Genomic DNA, 18,476 nt, shown 5'->3' with positions numbered 1-18,476 from the left:
TAGGCACTTGTCGCCTCGCCTATACGTCATTACGCATGAAATTCACGTAACAAATAATTCAAGGGTTCTATTTCCTCAAGTCAAGGTTAACCACGACACTTATCTTGTTTTGCAATTTCAATTGATCACTCGACCACAGCTTTTCCTTTCGAATTATTCTCCAAACCAATCAAACCTAACAAATTATTTACCAACAATTCAATTTGAGCTTTAGAAATTATTCACAATTCAAAAGAGACTTAATTTGAGTCATTTTTGGAAAAGTTAATGTGAGGCCCACTTTTCGGAACCTGACGAAAAATCACGGAATTCAGATTCCGATACGAGTTCAACCATACTAAAATTATCGAATTCGTATATCGGATTGTCTTTCAAATCCTAAATTTTTATTTTTTGGAAGGTTTTACAAAAACTCCAATTTCTTCCATCTAAATTCGAAATAAATGATGAATACAAACATGGATTTATGAAATATAATCAATTTCAGATATAGATCCGAGACTCAAAACTCAATTTTGGATATGAAAGTGGGAGCTCGCATTTGCGATGCCAGGCTGCCAGGTGAAGTTCCGTATCTGTGGACATTCCTGTCACATTTGCGACTGCGCATAAGTGATGATGGAGCCGCAGAAGCGAGAGTTTCCGCATTTGCGGTCCTCCGTTCACAGAAGCGGTCGCGCACCTGCGCGAATCATATCTGCAGAAGCAAAGCAACAGCCCAAGGCCTAAGTCGCAGAAACGACCAGATTCTTGCAGTAGCAGTTGCGCACCTGCGGTTACCATTTTGCAGGTGCGATTACACTAGGTTCTGCCAAGAACTAGCTTCTTTAAACATGCTCTAAACAATCTGAATTTCGTCTGAAACTCACCCGAGCCCCTTGGGACCTCGTCCGAATATTTCAACAAGTCTCGTAACATAATACGGAGTTACTTTGGGCCTCAAACCACGTCAAATAACATCGAAATTACAATTCACACCTCGATTCGGACTTATAAGTCTCAAGCTTTTCACTTTACAAAACTCGTGCCGAAACGTACTAAATGAATCCAGGATAATTTCAAATTTGGCGCACAAGTCATAAATGACATAACATAGCTATTCCAACTCTCGGAATCAAAATCCGAGTCCAATATCAATAAAGTCAAATTCACGGTCAAACTTTGAAGTCTTTAAGCTTTCAAACTTCTAATTTTCAATAAATGGCGATAACTCCAGCTAGGGACCTCCAAATTAAATTTTGGGCATACGCCCAAGTCCCAAATTACGATACGGACCTATTGGAATTGTAAAAATACTGATCCGGGTCCATATTCTCAAAATGTGAAGTCAACTTAAGCGAGTTTTGAAGCACTATTTCATATGTTTATCAATTTTTCACATAAATATTTTCTGAAAAAATTTACGGACTGTGCACGCAAGTCGAGGAATGCTAAAAGGTGCTATTCAAGGTCTCAGAATACATAAATGAATGTTTAAAATTAAATATGACATATTTGGTCATCACACAAATAATATAGAAGCTTCCATGTGGCACACTGAGACAATACATGTGATCACTGGTTCTGAAGCAACAACATCTGGCCTGGCAGAAAAAGCATAGAATCGGCCGTGACTGCCACCTGATCGGCCTCCCCCTCTTAGATGACCCCTAGCTGACTAACCCCTACCCTGAGCTGGCTGGGCGGGTGGCGAAGTAAGTGGTGCTGAAGTCGTAGTCTGACTCCTCTGCTGCACTGGACCTCCTAGGCGACGAGGACACTGCCTCCACATATGCCCAAACTCCCCGCACTCAAAGCAACTCCCCGGTGCTGGTGCTGGTGGGGACTGAATCGGGCCACGAGAACCAAAATAACCGCTAGAAGCACCCGGTGCAAATGAACCCTAAACTGTAGGGGCACAGGATGAACTCTGGAATGGAAGGGCACTGAGAGATGAATAACCCTGATGAGAACTATATGAACCATGGCTGGATAATGCACCACAGTGAACTGGACGACCCGTCTGAGCATGCCTGTAAGGACGACCCCTGTCATGGTAAAACTGGCCTCCTGAAAGAACACCGCTGAAAACACTCAATCCACGAGGCCTCTTGGCCTCCCTCTCTCCTCGCTCCTGACTACGGACCATCTCTATCTGCCGAGCAATGTTAACTACCTCATCAAAAATAGCACTAGAAGCCCTCTCCCGAGTCATAAGTAACCGCAAATGATATGTGAGGCCATCAATGAACCTCCTAATCCTCTCCCTTTCAGTGGGAAGCAACCAAACTGTGTGACGATCCAACTCAGAAAACCTCATCTCGTACTGCATCACAGACATGCCCTCCTGATGTAATTGCTCAAACTGTCTACGCAACTCCTCTTTGTGAGACTGCGGCACGAACTTCTCCAAGAAGAGAACGGGGAACTCCTTTCCATGTAAGTGGTACTGCACCGACCGTCCTGTGCCTCTTATAAGCCTCCCACCATCTGAAGGCAGCCCCAGAAAATGGAAAAGTAGTGAACGAGACCGCGCCGGTCTCCAGAATACCTGCTGTCTGAAGCATCCGATGGCCCTTATCCAGAAAACCTTGAGCATCCTCTGACTCAGCACCGCTAAATGATGGAGGTCGAAGCCTCCCAAATATCTCAAGTCTCCTCTGCTCATCATCTGCCATAAAGGGGACTACCGGGGCCTGAGCAGCTGCAACCGGCTGGGCTGGTAGTGCCCCCGATATTTGAAGTCCCTGCACTACCTGCTCTGGAGTATGGGTAACAGGGGTATGAGTACCTCCCCTAGCCTGAAAAGTGGCTGGTGCGGCCTGAGTCTAAGCCAACTGAGCAAGGCATGTGCAAACAGTAAATATATGTGCTAAAGCCTCCTGAAGGCCTGGAATCACAATAGACATAGCTGGTGCCTGAGCAGGTCCCGCTGGCTCAACTACATCTGGAATCTACTCATGAGCTGGAGCAACTGGTGGTGCTACAGGTGCTGCTCCAACTGCTGTGCGAGCTACACCTCGACCTCTACCTCGGCCCGACCTCTCACGGCACTAACTGGTGGCATAAGTGGCTGACCGTCTGATCAGGTAGTACGTGTCCTCGTCATCTGTGAGAGAATAGAATAACAAAAATTTAGTTTACGGAATCAACAAATTCGCACGACAGAATATAAGAAAGTGAAATTTTCCTAAGGGTTCGGTAGCCTCTCGAAGATAAGTACAGACGTCTCTGTACCGATCTGCAAGACTCTACTAAACCTGCTCATGACTCGTGAGACCTATGTAACCTAGGCTCTGATACCAACTTGTCACGACCCAAAGTCATACCTGTCGTGATGACGCCTATCTTAATACTAGGCAAGCCGACAATCTCAATAAACCACTATCTGAAAACCCCACACATACTGATATAAAAACACTCCCAAAACCCGGTGTCACTGAGTACATGAGCATCTAAATGATAACAAAGTCTGACTGCTAAAAACACTATCTAAAAATATAGAACAGTACAAAAACTAAAAGGAAATAAAGTCAAGGTCTGCGGACGTCAAGCAGCTACCTCGATAATCTCCAACAGATAAAACTCCGAGAAACTAGCAACCGCCGTGTCCGGAAGTACCTGAATCTGCACACAAGGTGTAGGGTGTAATATGAGTACAACCAACTCAGTAAGTAACAATACTAAATAAAGAACTGAAAGTAGAGACGAGCTTCACGGCTAAGTTCAATTACAGTAATTTCCAACATAAGAAGGTAGGCATGCTTTCAAGCTCAACATTTAAGACCCAAACAGTAATTTCATATCAAGTTCAAATGAAACAGAAGATAATATCTCTCAGAAATTTCCAAAATAGTGATATATGACAGCTGAAGTGCAAAATTAATGAAATCAATGCATTCTCTCAGAGCAACAGTCACTCAGTCCTCCCATTCACTCCAAACTCACAAACACTCTTTCCTCACAGTCACACATTCCTCTCAATCACTCAGCACTCGGCACTCGCACTCAGTAGATACCTGTGCTCATTGGGGTGTGTACAGACTCCAGAGGGGCTCCTTCAGCCCAAGCACTATAACAAGGCAATCATGGCATATAACAATGAAACATTGTGCGGCGTGCAGCCTGATCCCATAGATATTCTCACAATCAGGCCCTCGGCCTCACTCAGTCATCAACCTCTCCAGTCTCTCGGGCTCTCATAAATCATGATAAGCAGCCCAAACAGCAATGATATAATGCATCAATAATGAACAATAGAGACTGAGATGAAATATGCAAGCAAAACTATAACTGAGTGCAAAACAATAATTTAGCAGATAATTCAACAAGTACACGACCTTTGTGAGTCCCTACAGTGTAAACACATATTTTAAACATGATTTATAGATTAATTTCTCTAATACGTGAAAAATATACGGATATCAACAGATTATTCAACCACACAGTTCCATGAAATTTATCAAGTCACAATTCATACAGTGCACCCCCACACGCCCGTCACCTAGAATGTGCGTCACCTCAAAACCAATCACATATCACAGAATCGAGGGTTTCATACCCTCAGTACCAATTTTAGAACTGTTACTTACCTCAAACCGTGCAATTCTTTATTCTAATATGCCTTTTCCTCGCGAATCGGCCTCCGAACGCCTTGAATCTAGTCACAATTAATTCGATTCAGTCAATATAAATTATAGGAATTCCAAATGAAAATACTAATTTTCCAACAAAAATCTAAAAATTGCACTCAAAAATTGCCCGTAGGGCCCACGTCTCGGAACCTGACAAAAGTTATAAAATATGAACGTCCATTCAACCACGAGTCCAACTATATTAATTTTACCAAATTCCGACATCAACTCGACCCTCAAATCCTCAAATCTTATTTTCAATTCTCTAGGCTCAATTCCTCAAATTTTACCTCAAAAACACGTAATCTAGTTGGAGTAATCAATGATAATTCAATATTATTGACTAACAATGATCACATGTGACTTACCTTGAGATTTCCCGTGATTTCTCGCTCACGAATCGCCCCAAAACCGTGTTGGAAATGTCCAAAAATGGCAAAATATGGAACCCCTTCGAAATGTATACTGTCCAAGGGTTTTGCACCTGCGACTCACTTAGTCGCTTCTGCGGTCTCGCAGGTGCAAGAAACCAGCCGCTTTTGCAACTGCCTCTGCTTTTGCGGACAAGAAGTCCGCTTCTGCGAAGAAGCGTCCTCTTCTGCGGTTTTGCCCAGCTTCCCTTGCCTCCGCATTTGTGACCTCGGTGTCACTTCTGCGAGCGAATTTCCGCAGGTGCGATTGCATTAGTAGGCAGCAGCAAGTTTCAATTGTTTTAAGTCCAAATTTGATTCGTTAACCATCCGAAACTCACCCGAGGCCCCAGGGACCTCACCTAATATATTAATAAGTCCCAAAATATCATACGAACTTAGTCGAACCTCTAAATCACATCAAACAACGCTAAAATCACGAATCATACCCCGATTCAAGCTTAATGAAACTAAGAATTTTCAACTTCTACATTCGATGCCGAAACCTATCAAATCAAGTCCGATTGACCTCAAATTTTGCACACAAGTCATAAATAACCTAACGGACCTACTCCAAATTCAAGCATCGGATTCCGACGCTGATATCAAAAAGTCACCTCCCCGGTCAAACTTCCAAGCTTAAATTTTTATTTTAGCCATTTCAAGCCTAATTTAACTACGGACTTCCAAATAATTTTTCGGACATGCTCCTATGTCCAAAATCACCATACGGAGCTATTGAAATCATAAAAATTCTATTCCGGGGTCGTTTACATATAAGCCAACATCCGGTCAATCTTTTCAACTTAAGTTTTTATCTTGAAGACTAAGTGTCTCAATTCATTTCAAAACCTCATCGGAACCGAATCAATTACCCCGACAAGTCACTTAACAACTGTAAAGCATAAATTAATCATTAAATGGAGGAATGAGGCTGTAATACTCAAAACGATTGGTCGAGTCGTTATATTTTGACTGGAGTCAAAGAAAGTAGCAGAAGTAAACAAATACCGTACTTATTCGATTGCAATTACAGAACTAAAAAAACTAGTACCTTTGGTAGTATCTTTGAACTTTGGAAAAAGGCCCAGCTCGAACAAAGCCCTGCCCAGCCCCACTGACTAGATTAAAAACATCTCTCCCCCCTCTCTTTCGTTGCTGAGCAAATGGAAGATTTGCTGGGGGTTGTCGGTGCACGAGTTCCTCCAGAGTTCTTGCGGCCATTGGAGCCAATTCCAAGCAATGAAAATGAACATTTAATGAGCTAAGTAATCCAAGACTCCCCTGTAGCCAGAATATATGGCACTTATGTCTCTGTTTTCGTTTTTTTGAGAACTCCTTTTTACCAAGTTTGCTTTTATAGATTGTCTTGTGTCATTTTGTTTGATTATGATTTATTTGAATATTTTATTCTATTTAAATCAATATTTGAATGTTCTCGTAATCAGGTACATTTTTGTTCACTCAGTTATGCACTTGTTGATAGAAATACAGTGTTTTCTGATAGAGTATCTTTTTGGGGTCGTTTGGTTGAAAATAAGTTATTCTAGGATTATTTATCCCCGGATTAGTTATTCCATCCTTTTATAGGGATAAAAAAATACTACATATCCCGGGATTAGTTATACATAATTTTATCTCAATCAAACATGGTATAAACTCATATTAAATTTAAAACCGAGATTAATTATTCATTATCCCTCCTACCAAACAAGCCCTTAATGTCCCTGTAGTTCTTGTATTCACTTTTTTAGAAAGACTTATCAAAAATGTGGTTCCTAAGTTAGATTTGTTGTTTTTGTGTGAAGTAAAGAGACCCAGATAGTGAATAGTATAATATATGACCTTACAGCGGAGCTTGGTTTTGCTAGTTTGGATAAAGTTAAGTGGCATTTTTTGTAGTGAGGAAATAAAATGCCAGGAGGACTAGACACAATTATAATGTTTTTCATACTATTCTTCATTGGTAAATCTACGCCTTTTGCTCTAAATTTCAGCAAGACTAGATGGAAATTGTGGGTTTTGATTCTCTGAGCAAGAAAGGCATTGGATATATGAGTTGGCAGGGCTTTGTCCAAGCCGGAGCTTATTTCAGCAAAAAGATTTCTTTTTAAATTTGGTCAAATCTGAGTTGGAGGTCTGTTAGGAAAGAGTGGTATATGTGCTCCATTTGACTAATGGTAAGGGTAATTTTGTGCCCAAAAGCAAACAAAGAGCATTATTGCTCTATTTCCTATAATTTAGGGGCGTTTTTGGACCTTTTCCGTTTGAACTTTAATTTAGGAATTGTGTAATTTGTACGCCAATATTATAATTTGTGAGTTTAAGTTTTGTAGAGAACTCCCTATGGAGTTGAACTGTGGATCTGTTAATAGGTAAAATTTTAGTTTAGCAATTAAAAAATCTTTTAGTAGAGAACATTTTTAGGAATGACGACATTCAGGACAAGGTGGAGTGGCATGGTTCGGGCATGTGAAGAGCAAAGGCACAGATGCTCCAGTAAGAAAGTGTGAGAGGTTGTCCTTGGAAGGTATAAAGAGATATAGAGGTAGGCCAAAGAATTATTGGGGAGAGGCGATTAGACAGGACATGGTGCTGCTTCAGCTTACCAAGGACATAACCTTTGATAGGAGGGTATGGAAGTCGAGCATTAGGATAGAAGGTTAGTAGGTAGCCGAGCGTTGATTTTTTCCATACATGTGGTTTTAGTATTAGTCTAGTATTTTTCTTATTTTTACATTGCTATTACTATATGTTGTTTTCTTATTATCTTTCGCTTCGGATTTCTTAGCATTTTGTTGTTGTTGTTGCATGTTGCCACTGCTTCTTTTCATCTTTCTATCAGCCAAGGGTCTATCTGAAACATACTCTTTCCCTTCTTAAGGTAGGGGTAAGATCTATATACACACTACCCTCCTCAGACCGGACTTGTGGCAGCTCCATGAAAATCATAGATTTTGCATCAGTACTTATGGCAACTATAGCACTAAATACCACCAAACCTATGGTAGTATCTTTGAACTTGGAGAGTTGTTTAATCTGTACACCAACATTATAGTTAACGATTTTAAGCTTTGTATACTGATCATTAGTGTCCCGACCCAAAACCATTAAGCTTTGTATACTGATCATTAGTGTCCCGACCCAAAACCCATAGGCCGTGATCGGCACACTTGATCCATGATTTGCTAAGCACCAGATAATTCACAAACAGCTAATCGGATGCATGTACAGTTAAAATGGAAAGTAGACACAGAGTAAGAACATATAACTTCTAGTAGGATTAATGTCAGCCTATTTCCTAAAGCTGAACGGGAATAAGAGATAAATGAATGGAATTGCATAAAAATGAACTAGCAAATAAATAACAGAGTTCAATTTTATTCCAAAACTAAAAAGTGTCACATACATTGGGATAGAGGAATTACTTATTCAGTTGTTGCTTTGTGATTTTCCCACGTCGCAGAGAAAGTGTGTATAGGAACTAGGAAACTGAGCATTGACCATGAGCTTCATAAGACAGTGCAATATTGTTTAATGATATATGCCATCAAATGTGCAGGTGCACGAAGCATCCCGCAAGTATTCATTGCAATACAGGCATCTAGATGGACCAAAGAAGTCGAAATTTTTTAGAATATATCATCTGTGGGAAGCTTCAAGTAACTTGTACATGAAAAAAGATACTTTGAAGGGAATTCTATTATGCCAAATTTCAGAGTTTGCTTGAGAGTATTCTGATTCAGTTTGATTTACAGGTACAGAAACCAGCCGGATCAACAGTCCAAATTGGAGCTACTGATGCTTTCGGCTACTGGACTTTCGCTATCTAGGTGCTGCATTAGGGCTTGCTTCGCCTAGCAGCAAGATACTTGCTTTGCTCTCCCATAACCCTGTTTTTCATGGTTTAGGCTGCTCCCATTTCGCTCGCCTCTTTTGAACAGACTCCTTCAATAGAAAATTTGGTGTGCAAAGCTGCCCGGTTCACTAAGCTCCCGCTATGCGCGGGGTCTGGGGAAGGGCCGGACCACAAAGGTCTATTGTACGCAGCCTTATCCTGCATTTCTACAAAAGACTATTTCCACGACTCGAACCCGTGACCTCCTGGTCACATGGAAATAACTTTACCAGTTACGTCAAGGCTCTCCTTCAAAGCTCCAACCAACATTATTACTAAGTAGCAATAAGAAGAAAGAGTAGAGCAACTTGAAAATGGAAAATTTTCTGAATTTATTTAGCAAAGCTTAAGCAGTTTAAAGCACAGAGTTTACTAACAAGTCGATGTAGACGACCAGAGTAAAACAAGTCTAACTATGATAAATCCTCCAAATAAATATAGAGGATTCATAGAAAGGATCCCAGCTAGTTTCGGATTCTGGCCTAGTTAATATTTTGATCTAAATTAGACATCTAAGAGTAGCTAACAGAGTCTGATTAAATGGACTTAGAAATTTTTTTGTTCCTCTTTTCTTCTTCTGTTGTTTTCAAGCTTTTGCCATCAGCATTTCCTTCTTTTGGGACTTCAGTTCTTCCACTCTCTTTTCAGTATCCTTCAGTGATTTCCCATATATGCTTATCAACTGCAAAAATAAGAACGGTTTTTTCAGTTTGCATGAAACGAGAATGTAATCTGAGAAAAATTGATAATAAAAACGTTCATGGAAACCAACAACATTCAAATGATCACAAGAAATGAGTCGCCACATAGGTGAAAAGATGAGTCATTGAGACTTCCCCCTAGTGACTCCTTAAATTCGCCATGAAAACCCTTACTTTTGCGACGACTAAAGGAGTCTCCACTAAAAAGTCGATCACCATTGGAAAACTTTATTTTTTGTAGTGAATATAAATGTGATTCTTAATATATTTGTAACAAATGCAAAGTAATACTATCAAATGCATTTCCGAGGAACTTACCTCGTCAAGTTCGTCAAGAGTCAAAGTAAATGGAGGAGCCATATTTATGTAATCACCAGCACAACTTACCAACATCCCGTACTTCTCACATTGTGCTCCAAAATATGGACCAACACCTAAGTAAAGAATGAACAATTTCTCAAATTAAGCTTAGAATTTACGAAAAAGTACCAAATATACGCATGTACTATGATAAATAGTTTAAAATGACCTTCCACTTGAGCATCCGTCGATAGATAACCTCACCGGTATACAATTGCTCAAATTTACTCCTAATGCTAACTTAGGAGACACGTGACAGGCCAGAAACTCAAACCCACCCACAAAATATAATATCCGGTTCTTTTACAAATCCACTCCTTAATTTAACTCATTATCCGACCCATCCCCTTCCATTACATAATAATATGGACCAACAACCCCCATGTGTCCCCTCCGTTAGTATTAGGGGCAAATTTGAGTAATTGTATAACGGTGAGGTTATCTATAGACGAATACCGAAACTGAGGGGTTATTTTAAACTATTTCTCATAGTACAAGAATATATTTGGCCCTTATTCATAGAATTTAACTTAACCTCAGATAAGACGAGAGATATTAAACATACCCCATTCAGGAGGAAAGGGATCATTAGGAGATTTGTTATCTGCAAACTCTGTAGAAAGTACCAAATCAATTCCCCTTATCTGAAAAAAAAAAAAACAAAAAATATTTGATAAAAATAAACAATTAATAGGTAATTAAGGTGTTTTAATTAGCTACTTCTACCATGATAATTACCATACCTCCCCGATTATGGGACTGTCAGAAAATGCTTTCAGACCTTCTTGGAACTTTGGTGATATTTTGTTCACTATCTCAATAATATTTCTTTCCCTGAAAAATAATTTGAATCTTTTTCAGTGCTTAAGCGGTATGTAAGTTCAATATGCAAGTTGGGAAACTACTTTCCCTCCATTTCAATTTATATATGTCGTAGTTTGACTCGATACACAGTATAAGAATAAAAGATGAATGTCGAAACTTGTAATCTTAAACATGTAATAACATTTGTGTGGCTATAAATAACTTCTCACTAAGGATAAGTTGAGAAGTTTAAGTTAAATTTTTTCTAGTTTTAAAAAGGAACCATTGTTTTTTAAATAGACTGAAAAGAAAATAAGGTTATTTATAAACTGAAACAACAACAACAACAACAACAACAATAAACCTAGTGTATACCACAAGTAGAGTCTGGGAGGATAATGTGTACGCAGACCTTACCCCTACCTTGTGAAGGTAGAGAGGCTATATTCGATAGACCCTCGACAAACTGAAACTAATAGAGTATTTTGTTAATTACTGATTATCAAGTCAAATGCCGGGTCACTCAATTATACAACCAACAACAAGCAGTGATTGTTGAAAGTAAATTAGATGGGGAATTTTTTTTGAAAATAGATTTTCAGTCAGAAAAAGAAAGGTTACATACTTGTAGATCTTCAGTGCTTCCAAGGCAACCGCACACGCGACTGGATGCCCAGAATACGTAAATCCATGGGGAAAAGAACCTAGTTGCAAATATAAAAATAAAAACAAATGAAGAAGATTTGGTTAACAAAAAGAAGAGGATTTTATATCCTATCGAATTGATATTATCCTCACCAATTTTATTGCTTTCAGAATGTATAACATCAGAAACTTCAGGGCTTACAAGGACAGCACCAATTGGCATATATCCAGATGAAAGTGCCTGAAAGAACATTTAAAGGGAGACATATTCGGAATTTAGATATATGTTTCACTTCTACGCATCAATAGTGTAAAAGATTATCGGTAGCGGAATCAGAAATTTATACAAGGAGATTCAAAAGTAGCAATTCTTTAACCCTCGTTTTACTTCACTAGAATTTTATCTTATGGTCAAGGAAATTTAACGGCTTATACTTCACCAAGAAAATTATTTTTATCCTATTTACACAGTATAATTTTTCATCAAAGTGAATTCAACCTCCCTTCTTCAACCTAACTCCAAAATTGAAGATGACCTACAACAAAGAGTAAATGTCTATAATAATTCTAATTGGTAACTCAAAAATTGCATTCATATTATACAGATTCTTGAAATTTTCAGTATTTTTGAATTAAAAGTAGGTTGTAATTTGCATAAATTGAACATAGTTATTTAATCTACCTTTGCTAAAGAGACAAGATCAGGTTTGATGTTGTACTTATCACAGCCAAACATTGTCCCAAGCCTTCCAAATCCACATATGACCTCATCCGCAGTAAATAGAATGTCATACTTCTTGAGAACAACTTAGATCTAAAAAGGAGTAGGAAGAGTTATTGCTTCAGCTATTTGTAAGTATAAACACTAGGACAGTAAATGGATTATATGTTGATTATATATAATTACACATTTTATACATATATTATATATATATATCTTATACCTGTCTTTATTTTAAGTGGTTGAGCGGGCTTTTAAGCTAATTCTTCAATTCAAAACAAGACACCAAAAACACTTAGCCCAAACTCATTCTTCCATCTTTTTTATTTAATGACAAAAAACATATCTAACTAAAATAGAAAACATTTTATTAAAAAAATAATCTCAAAACAAAAACCAAACATTAGCACTACAAATTAAAATTAAACTAAACACAAAATAAATAAGGAAGTCCTAAAATCACTTGGAAAATTAGGAGGGTCAATATTTAGATGTTTACACTTTGAAATTAAGTTAATACCCTAAAACCCCCTTTCACTATCAACTTTTTGTGAGTTACCTACTTAAATTATAGGGTGTCCTCAAAACCCCCCTAAACTATTTTTTCCTTCATATTAAAACCCCCTCGGCATAATGTGTGTAATAACTCGCCAAAAAGCGCGTGAAGGCTAAAAAAAAATGCCATCAAAATGGCCCATCTGACAGTGTGTAATGAGTAATTAGCCATATACGTTTTAAAATTTTCTCCTCATTCGCTTCATTTTTTCACCTTTTATTTCATTTTTTTTATCTTTCTTCCTCATTTTTTCATCTTTCCTCGTCCGTTTTCCATATAGATTTCCTCTAAAGAAAATCCAACTCTCTTGTTCTTCTAAAATTATTTATTCTTTTTTTTAGTCTTCTTTTATTTCTTACCTATATTATTGAAATAACACCTACTTAAATTTTCTAATTAAATCTAACACTTTGTAGAGAATAAAGTTGGCCGATTGGTTTTTTTTTTTCGGGGAATATAGTTTAGGGGGTTTTGGGGACACCCTATAATTTAAGTAGGTAGCTTACAAAAATTTAATAGTTAAAGGGGGTTTAGGGTATTAACTCTTTAAAATTTGGTCAAAAATCAAATATCCCCAAAGTAAGCCATAAATCGGAGATTACTGACCTATGACTTTTAACTAATTTTATCTTACAAACATTTTTAATGTTTACAATAACTTAAATCCTTCTATCATGCATTTTATTAATCAAATATCAAAGAAAAGGCAAAGGGGAGGTGATGTATTGTTGTTCTATTCAAAAATCTTTGTTAATACAAATTAAAAAGCTTGTAATTCTTAATTATTGTATATGTTTCTCTCTATAAAATGAAAAGGAAATCTGACCTTATCAAAATAGCTTGCTGGAGGAGGTATGACACCTCCTCCCCCCATGACTGGTTCGGCAATGAAAGCAGCAACCTAAGTTAACAAGTAAATTAATCATCATCATTTCACCATCTATATATAGTAACAATTTATATGCATCCGTTATTTTCACCAAATTAAACTGTATCAATTTACCATGGTTAAGTTATTTAATAAATATACATTGATATATTAACGATAATTGAGCGAGAGAAACCTATGTATATACACATATTGTAATGACCCGGCCAGTCGTTTTGAGAGTTGTAGCCCCGTTTGTAACGATCCAACCGGTCGTTTTGACTTTTCGAACCCCGTTACCCTAAATAAAACTTTTCGTATATGCTTTAAATAATTTATTATTTATGGGATGGTTGGTTCGGGATTTTGAAGTGTTTGGGTTGAAATCGGAACACTTGGTTCCTTAAGTTGGCTTTAAAAGGTCAAATTTAACTTTGGTCAATATTTTTGAACAAACGGACTCGGATTACTATTTTGACAATTTCAGTAGGTCCGTATCGTGATTTGGGACTTGGCTGTATGCCCGAAATCAAATTCCGAGGTCCCTAACCCGAGATATGGAATTTTGATAAAAACATTAAAATATTTAAGTTCAAATAGTGACCGGATGTCTAATTATATAAAAACGACCTCGGAATAGAATTTTGATAATTCGAACAGCTCCGTATGGTGATTTTGGACTTAGGAGCGTGTTCGGAATTTTATTTGAAAGTTCGAAGTTAAATTAAGCTTGAAATGGCTAAAAACAAGAATTTAAGTTTGGAAGTTTGACCGAGGAGTTGACTTTTTGATACCCGAGTCGGAATCCGGTTTCGAAAACTTTTATATCTCCGTTATGTCATTTATGACTTGTGTGCAAAATTTGAGGTCAATCGGAGTTGATTTGATAGGTTTCGACATAGAATATAGAAGTTGAAAATTCTTAGTTTCATTAAGCTAGAATTAGGGTATAATTCATGATTTTAGCTTTGTTTGATGTGATTTAGAGGTTCGACTAAGTTCGTATGATATTTTAGGACTTGTTGGTATATTTGGTTGAGGTCCCGAGGGCCTCGGGTGAGTTTCGGATAGTTAACGGATAAAAAATTGGACTTAAACAACTGCTGCAATTTTTTTTCTCTTCTGCTGGAAATTCTGGACTGTGATCGAGCCCAAGATCGAGGCCCAAAATCGAACTCCCAAGATCGAGCTCCCAAGATCGAGCTCCCGAGATCGAGCTCCCGAGATCGAGCTCCCGAGATCGAGCTTCCGAGATCGAACTGGGCAGATCTGTAAGTTATAAAAACAGAGGCATTCGACCCATTTGCTATTTTTGACAAATTTGAGCTTGAGCAGAGGCGATGTTTGGCAGATTTTCAAGGAAAGACATTTGGGGTAAGTGATTCCAATTCGGATTTGGTCTATATATACAAATATATCATTATTTTCACCATTTAATTAGTGTTTTGAGATTGAAATTTGGAAAATTTTAGAAATCTCATAGAAACGAATTTTTGGGATTTCGATATCGATTCGGAGTCAGATTTGAGTGAAACTGGTATGGTTGGACTCGTAATTGAATGGGTTATCGGATTTTATAACTTTCGCCGGATTTCGAGATATGGGCCCCACGGACGAATATTTAATTAATTTCAAGATTTGTATTGAAAATGTAGTATTTTCTTATAGAATTGATTCCTATAAATTTTAGTGATTGTATCGAATTATTATTGGTTAGATTCGAGTCAATCAAAGTTGGATAATCGAGGAAAAGGCATACTAGTGGATTAAATTGGAGCAAGACGAGGTAAGTCTCTTGTCTAATCTTGTGAGGGGAAATTACCCCATAGGGATTAAATTGAATAATTGTTGCTAATTGCGGGGGCTACGTACGCACGAGGTGACGAGAGTCCGTGCGTAGCTACTATTAATGCTAAAGTCCGGGTAGTTTAAGACTCAAAGCATGAATTACTTGTGTGAATTGTATTCTTTATTAATTAAAATATTTGATGTATATATTGTGAATTGTTATGAAAAGTAAAAAAATATAAAATTTTCATATGCTTAATTTTTATTTAGATTAATTAATTGTTGAAATAAATTGTTATCCTCTCGAATAAATTTTACAATAAATAATCTTATTCCGGAGGTACATAAGAAAATATCCTACTTTCTTGTGGATCGGGCCGAACGCCTCGGCAGGATAGATGCATCTATGGATCGTGCCGCACGTCCCTCGGCAGTGTACACGAAATTCTAGATCGGGCCGTAAGACCTCGGCAAAAAATCGTGCTTAATAATAATAATAATTACACGATACTTGGACAGTTTATTACAACTTGTAAAGCTATTTGATAAATTAGAAATTTATTAAAACTGAATTGCAGCTTGTAAAGCTATTTGAAATTGAAAATTTATTGAAATTGAATTGCAGCTTGTAAAGCTATTTGATAAATTGGAAATTTATTAAAATTGAATTGCAGCTTGTAAAGTTATTTGATAAATTGGAATTTGTTTTACTGAAATTGAAGGATTCAATTAATATATTGAGAATTATTGGAATTGAGGGAATTTAATTACTTATGCTGGTTCAATAAAAATATTGTTAACTCTTTGAATCACGATGATATAAATATTTCTATTTTCATGATTATTTAATATTATTGACCCATAGTGAGTGTCATAGTCGGCCATCTCGTCTCTACCTCTTCGAGATTAGGCTTGATACTTACTGGGTACACGTTATTTTCGTACTCATACTGCACTTGCTGCACATTTTATTGTGCAGGTACATATATGTATAGCGGCCTTGTGGGCGCAGAGGTGTGATTAATAATTGTGGGGACATAGGTGAGCTGCATTCTATATTACGATCTGCAGCTAACAGAGTCTCCTTAGAGTTATTATATTTTCCTGTCTAATTTGTATTCTAGACAGATGCTGTATTTTATTTTAATTTCCTAGTAAATGCTCATGCACTTGTGATACTGGGTTTTGGGATGATTATGGGTTGCACTGTATTGGAAATTTTTAAAGATATTAGTACGTATTTGGTAAATGTCATCTTCTGCTATTTAATTGAGGGGAACAACTATGACTTCAAAAATATTAAACTGAGAATTTATTTAGTATTTATTGTTGGCTTGTCTGACAGCGGTGTCCGGCGCCATCACGACCTATAGGTGAAATTGGGTCGTGATAATATGGTATCAGAGCACTAGGTTCACTTAGGTCTCACGAGTCATGAGCAAGTCTAGTAGAGTCTTGAGGATCGGTACGGAGACGTCTGTACTTATCTTCGAGAGGCTACATGGCTGTTAGGAATACTTCCCATTTTGATTCCTCATCGTGCGATATTCCTTTGAGGCTTATGCCTACATTTCCTTCCTATTTAATCTTATGCGACGTGAAGCGCTTGTTATAAATTGGGGATCGAGAAAAGTTTTAATGCTACTACAGATGTAGTACATGATGCTTCTCCATGTGTAATTAATTGGGCTATTGTCGTCGCTTTGCGAAAGGCCGCTCTGTCATTTCAAATTAAGTATCAGTACTACCTAAGGTTTTGAGATTTGGCATTGATCGTTATGATGATTCGTGCGTTATTATCGCACAGTGTTTATGAAATGGTAAAATGTCTGTCTATGTGTTAGGGCAGTAAACGACTTGAAAGAAGGTTTTCCTCAGTACATGATTCAGAGGTTCCATGTTTTAATTCCAGCAGAGAAAAGGCAATCGGACTATGAATGTTCAGGTTTGGGGTTGATGGAGTAATGAAGCTTGATATTTTCGAGTGTGGTAGAGTTCTCAATTTTGATATAGTGTCATCGCCTTGTAAAATGCGTTAAGGTTTGCCAGTGTTATGGTTTTCTTCAACTCGCCTTCACGACGGGGTGTTAGGAATTGGTATAGGGGAGGCAGTCGTTAGAGATCGCGGTGTGCAGTAATTAAGGATCGAAGCAGCGTTTCTAGTATTGATGTCACGAGAAGGATGATCCTTAGAAAGGTTTAAAGATGGTAACGAGCTATTGGTTCAAGTGCTACAGAGACGGATTTTGAGTTAAGGCAACAACTGGGCAGCGAAGGATGAGGAAGTACATGTGGAAGGTGCCTTGCGATGGTTAGGTTCTGAAAAGGCCAAGTGTAAGAAAACAGAAGCAGAGTAGTTGCTTAAAGGAGATGGTTGGTTGATCAAAATGGGAGAGTGGCAAGGTAGCACATGGGATACGTGGCAGGACGATTAAATGTCTTGAGGAACGTTTGGAGTGATTTGGGATGCAAAATGGATAGTGACTAGGTCTACAGAATTAATTTAGAATATTGGCTGCTATATTGAGGAAGATCGGATACAACATGAGGGAGTTTCTTGATATGAAGAAGGATACAACATGACTTTGGATTGGAATGTATTGTCGCACCTTTAGTTGACGTCCATGAGGAGTGAATGGATTGGTGCAGCTAGTGAATGAGCTCGGACTCAGGATGATCTACTGATTTCGTAGTAATTGCACCCAGTGCAGCGACTTTAGAATATGTCGGCATGTAATTTCCACATGTGGGTTATCTCCTATGAGCAGGTTAGCGGTCGCGTGGTGTTGACGAAGCTTCTGCGAAGAATTCTACTGCCTACCCGGTAAGAGATTTAATATGTAAATGTGGCTAGTGGTTCAGAGTGTTTATTAAAGGTTAATAGAAGGATTTCGAGAAAATTTGGCGAGTTGCGTGTGTAGGATCATGTCAACAATGAAGAAAGAATCTCGGTGGATTCCAGAATTTTGTAATTATAGCTTCAAGCTAAGTGGGAGAGCCCCATCGTCTATGATTGGATTGCATAGTGTTAAGTTGTGCGGTTTTTGGTTATCGGTGTATTGGTGGGTCATTGAAACTAAGGAAAGAAAACATCAGTGGTAATTTGAGCAAA

At 37.9% G+C, this 18,476-nt stretch overlaps 1 protein-coding gene across 3 annotated transcripts in view; it reads right to left on the bottom strand.

Annotated features, from left to right (window-relative positions):
• Window positions 1-6,180: 6,180 nt before the first annotated feature.
• The window catches only part of LOC107790076 (vanillin aminotransferase-like), a 30,831-nt gene continuing 18,535 nt past the window's right edge, over window positions 6,181-18,476 (bottom strand). The window contains exons 9-15 of one of the 3 annotated variants that reach the window (XM_075242044.1): window positions 13,535-13,609; window positions 11,585-11,672; window positions 11,412-11,490; window positions 10,726-10,816; window positions 10,548-10,626; window positions 9,941-10,056; window positions 6,181-9,603 (exon numbers count right to left, since the gene is read on the bottom strand). In XM_075242044.1, coding sequence (XP_075098145.1) covers window positions 9,508-9,603; window positions 9,941-10,056; window positions 10,548-10,626; window positions 10,726-10,816; window positions 11,412-11,490; window positions 11,585-11,672; window positions 13,535-13,609 — 624 coding nt within the window. In that variant the 3' untranslated portion in view covers window positions 6,181-9,507. Of the gene's footprint in view, window positions 9,604-9,940; window positions 10,057-10,547; window positions 10,627-10,725; window positions 10,817-11,411; window positions 11,491-11,584; window positions 11,673-12,112; window positions 12,246-13,534; window positions 13,610-18,476 lie in introns of those variants that run through there. The other 2 variants (XM_075242045.1, XM_075242046.1) reach the window with 2 other exon arrangements.

Source organism: Nicotiana tabacum, chromosome 21 (assembly GCF_000715075.1).
Source record: "Nicotiana tabacum cultivar K326 chromosome 21, ASM71507v2, whole genome shotgun sequence".
NCBI classification, from domain to species: domain Eukaryota; kingdom Viridiplantae; phylum Streptophyta; class Magnoliopsida; order Solanales; family Solanaceae; genus Nicotiana; species Nicotiana tabacum.
This window is presented reverse-complemented; position numbering and strand designations above follow the sequence as displayed.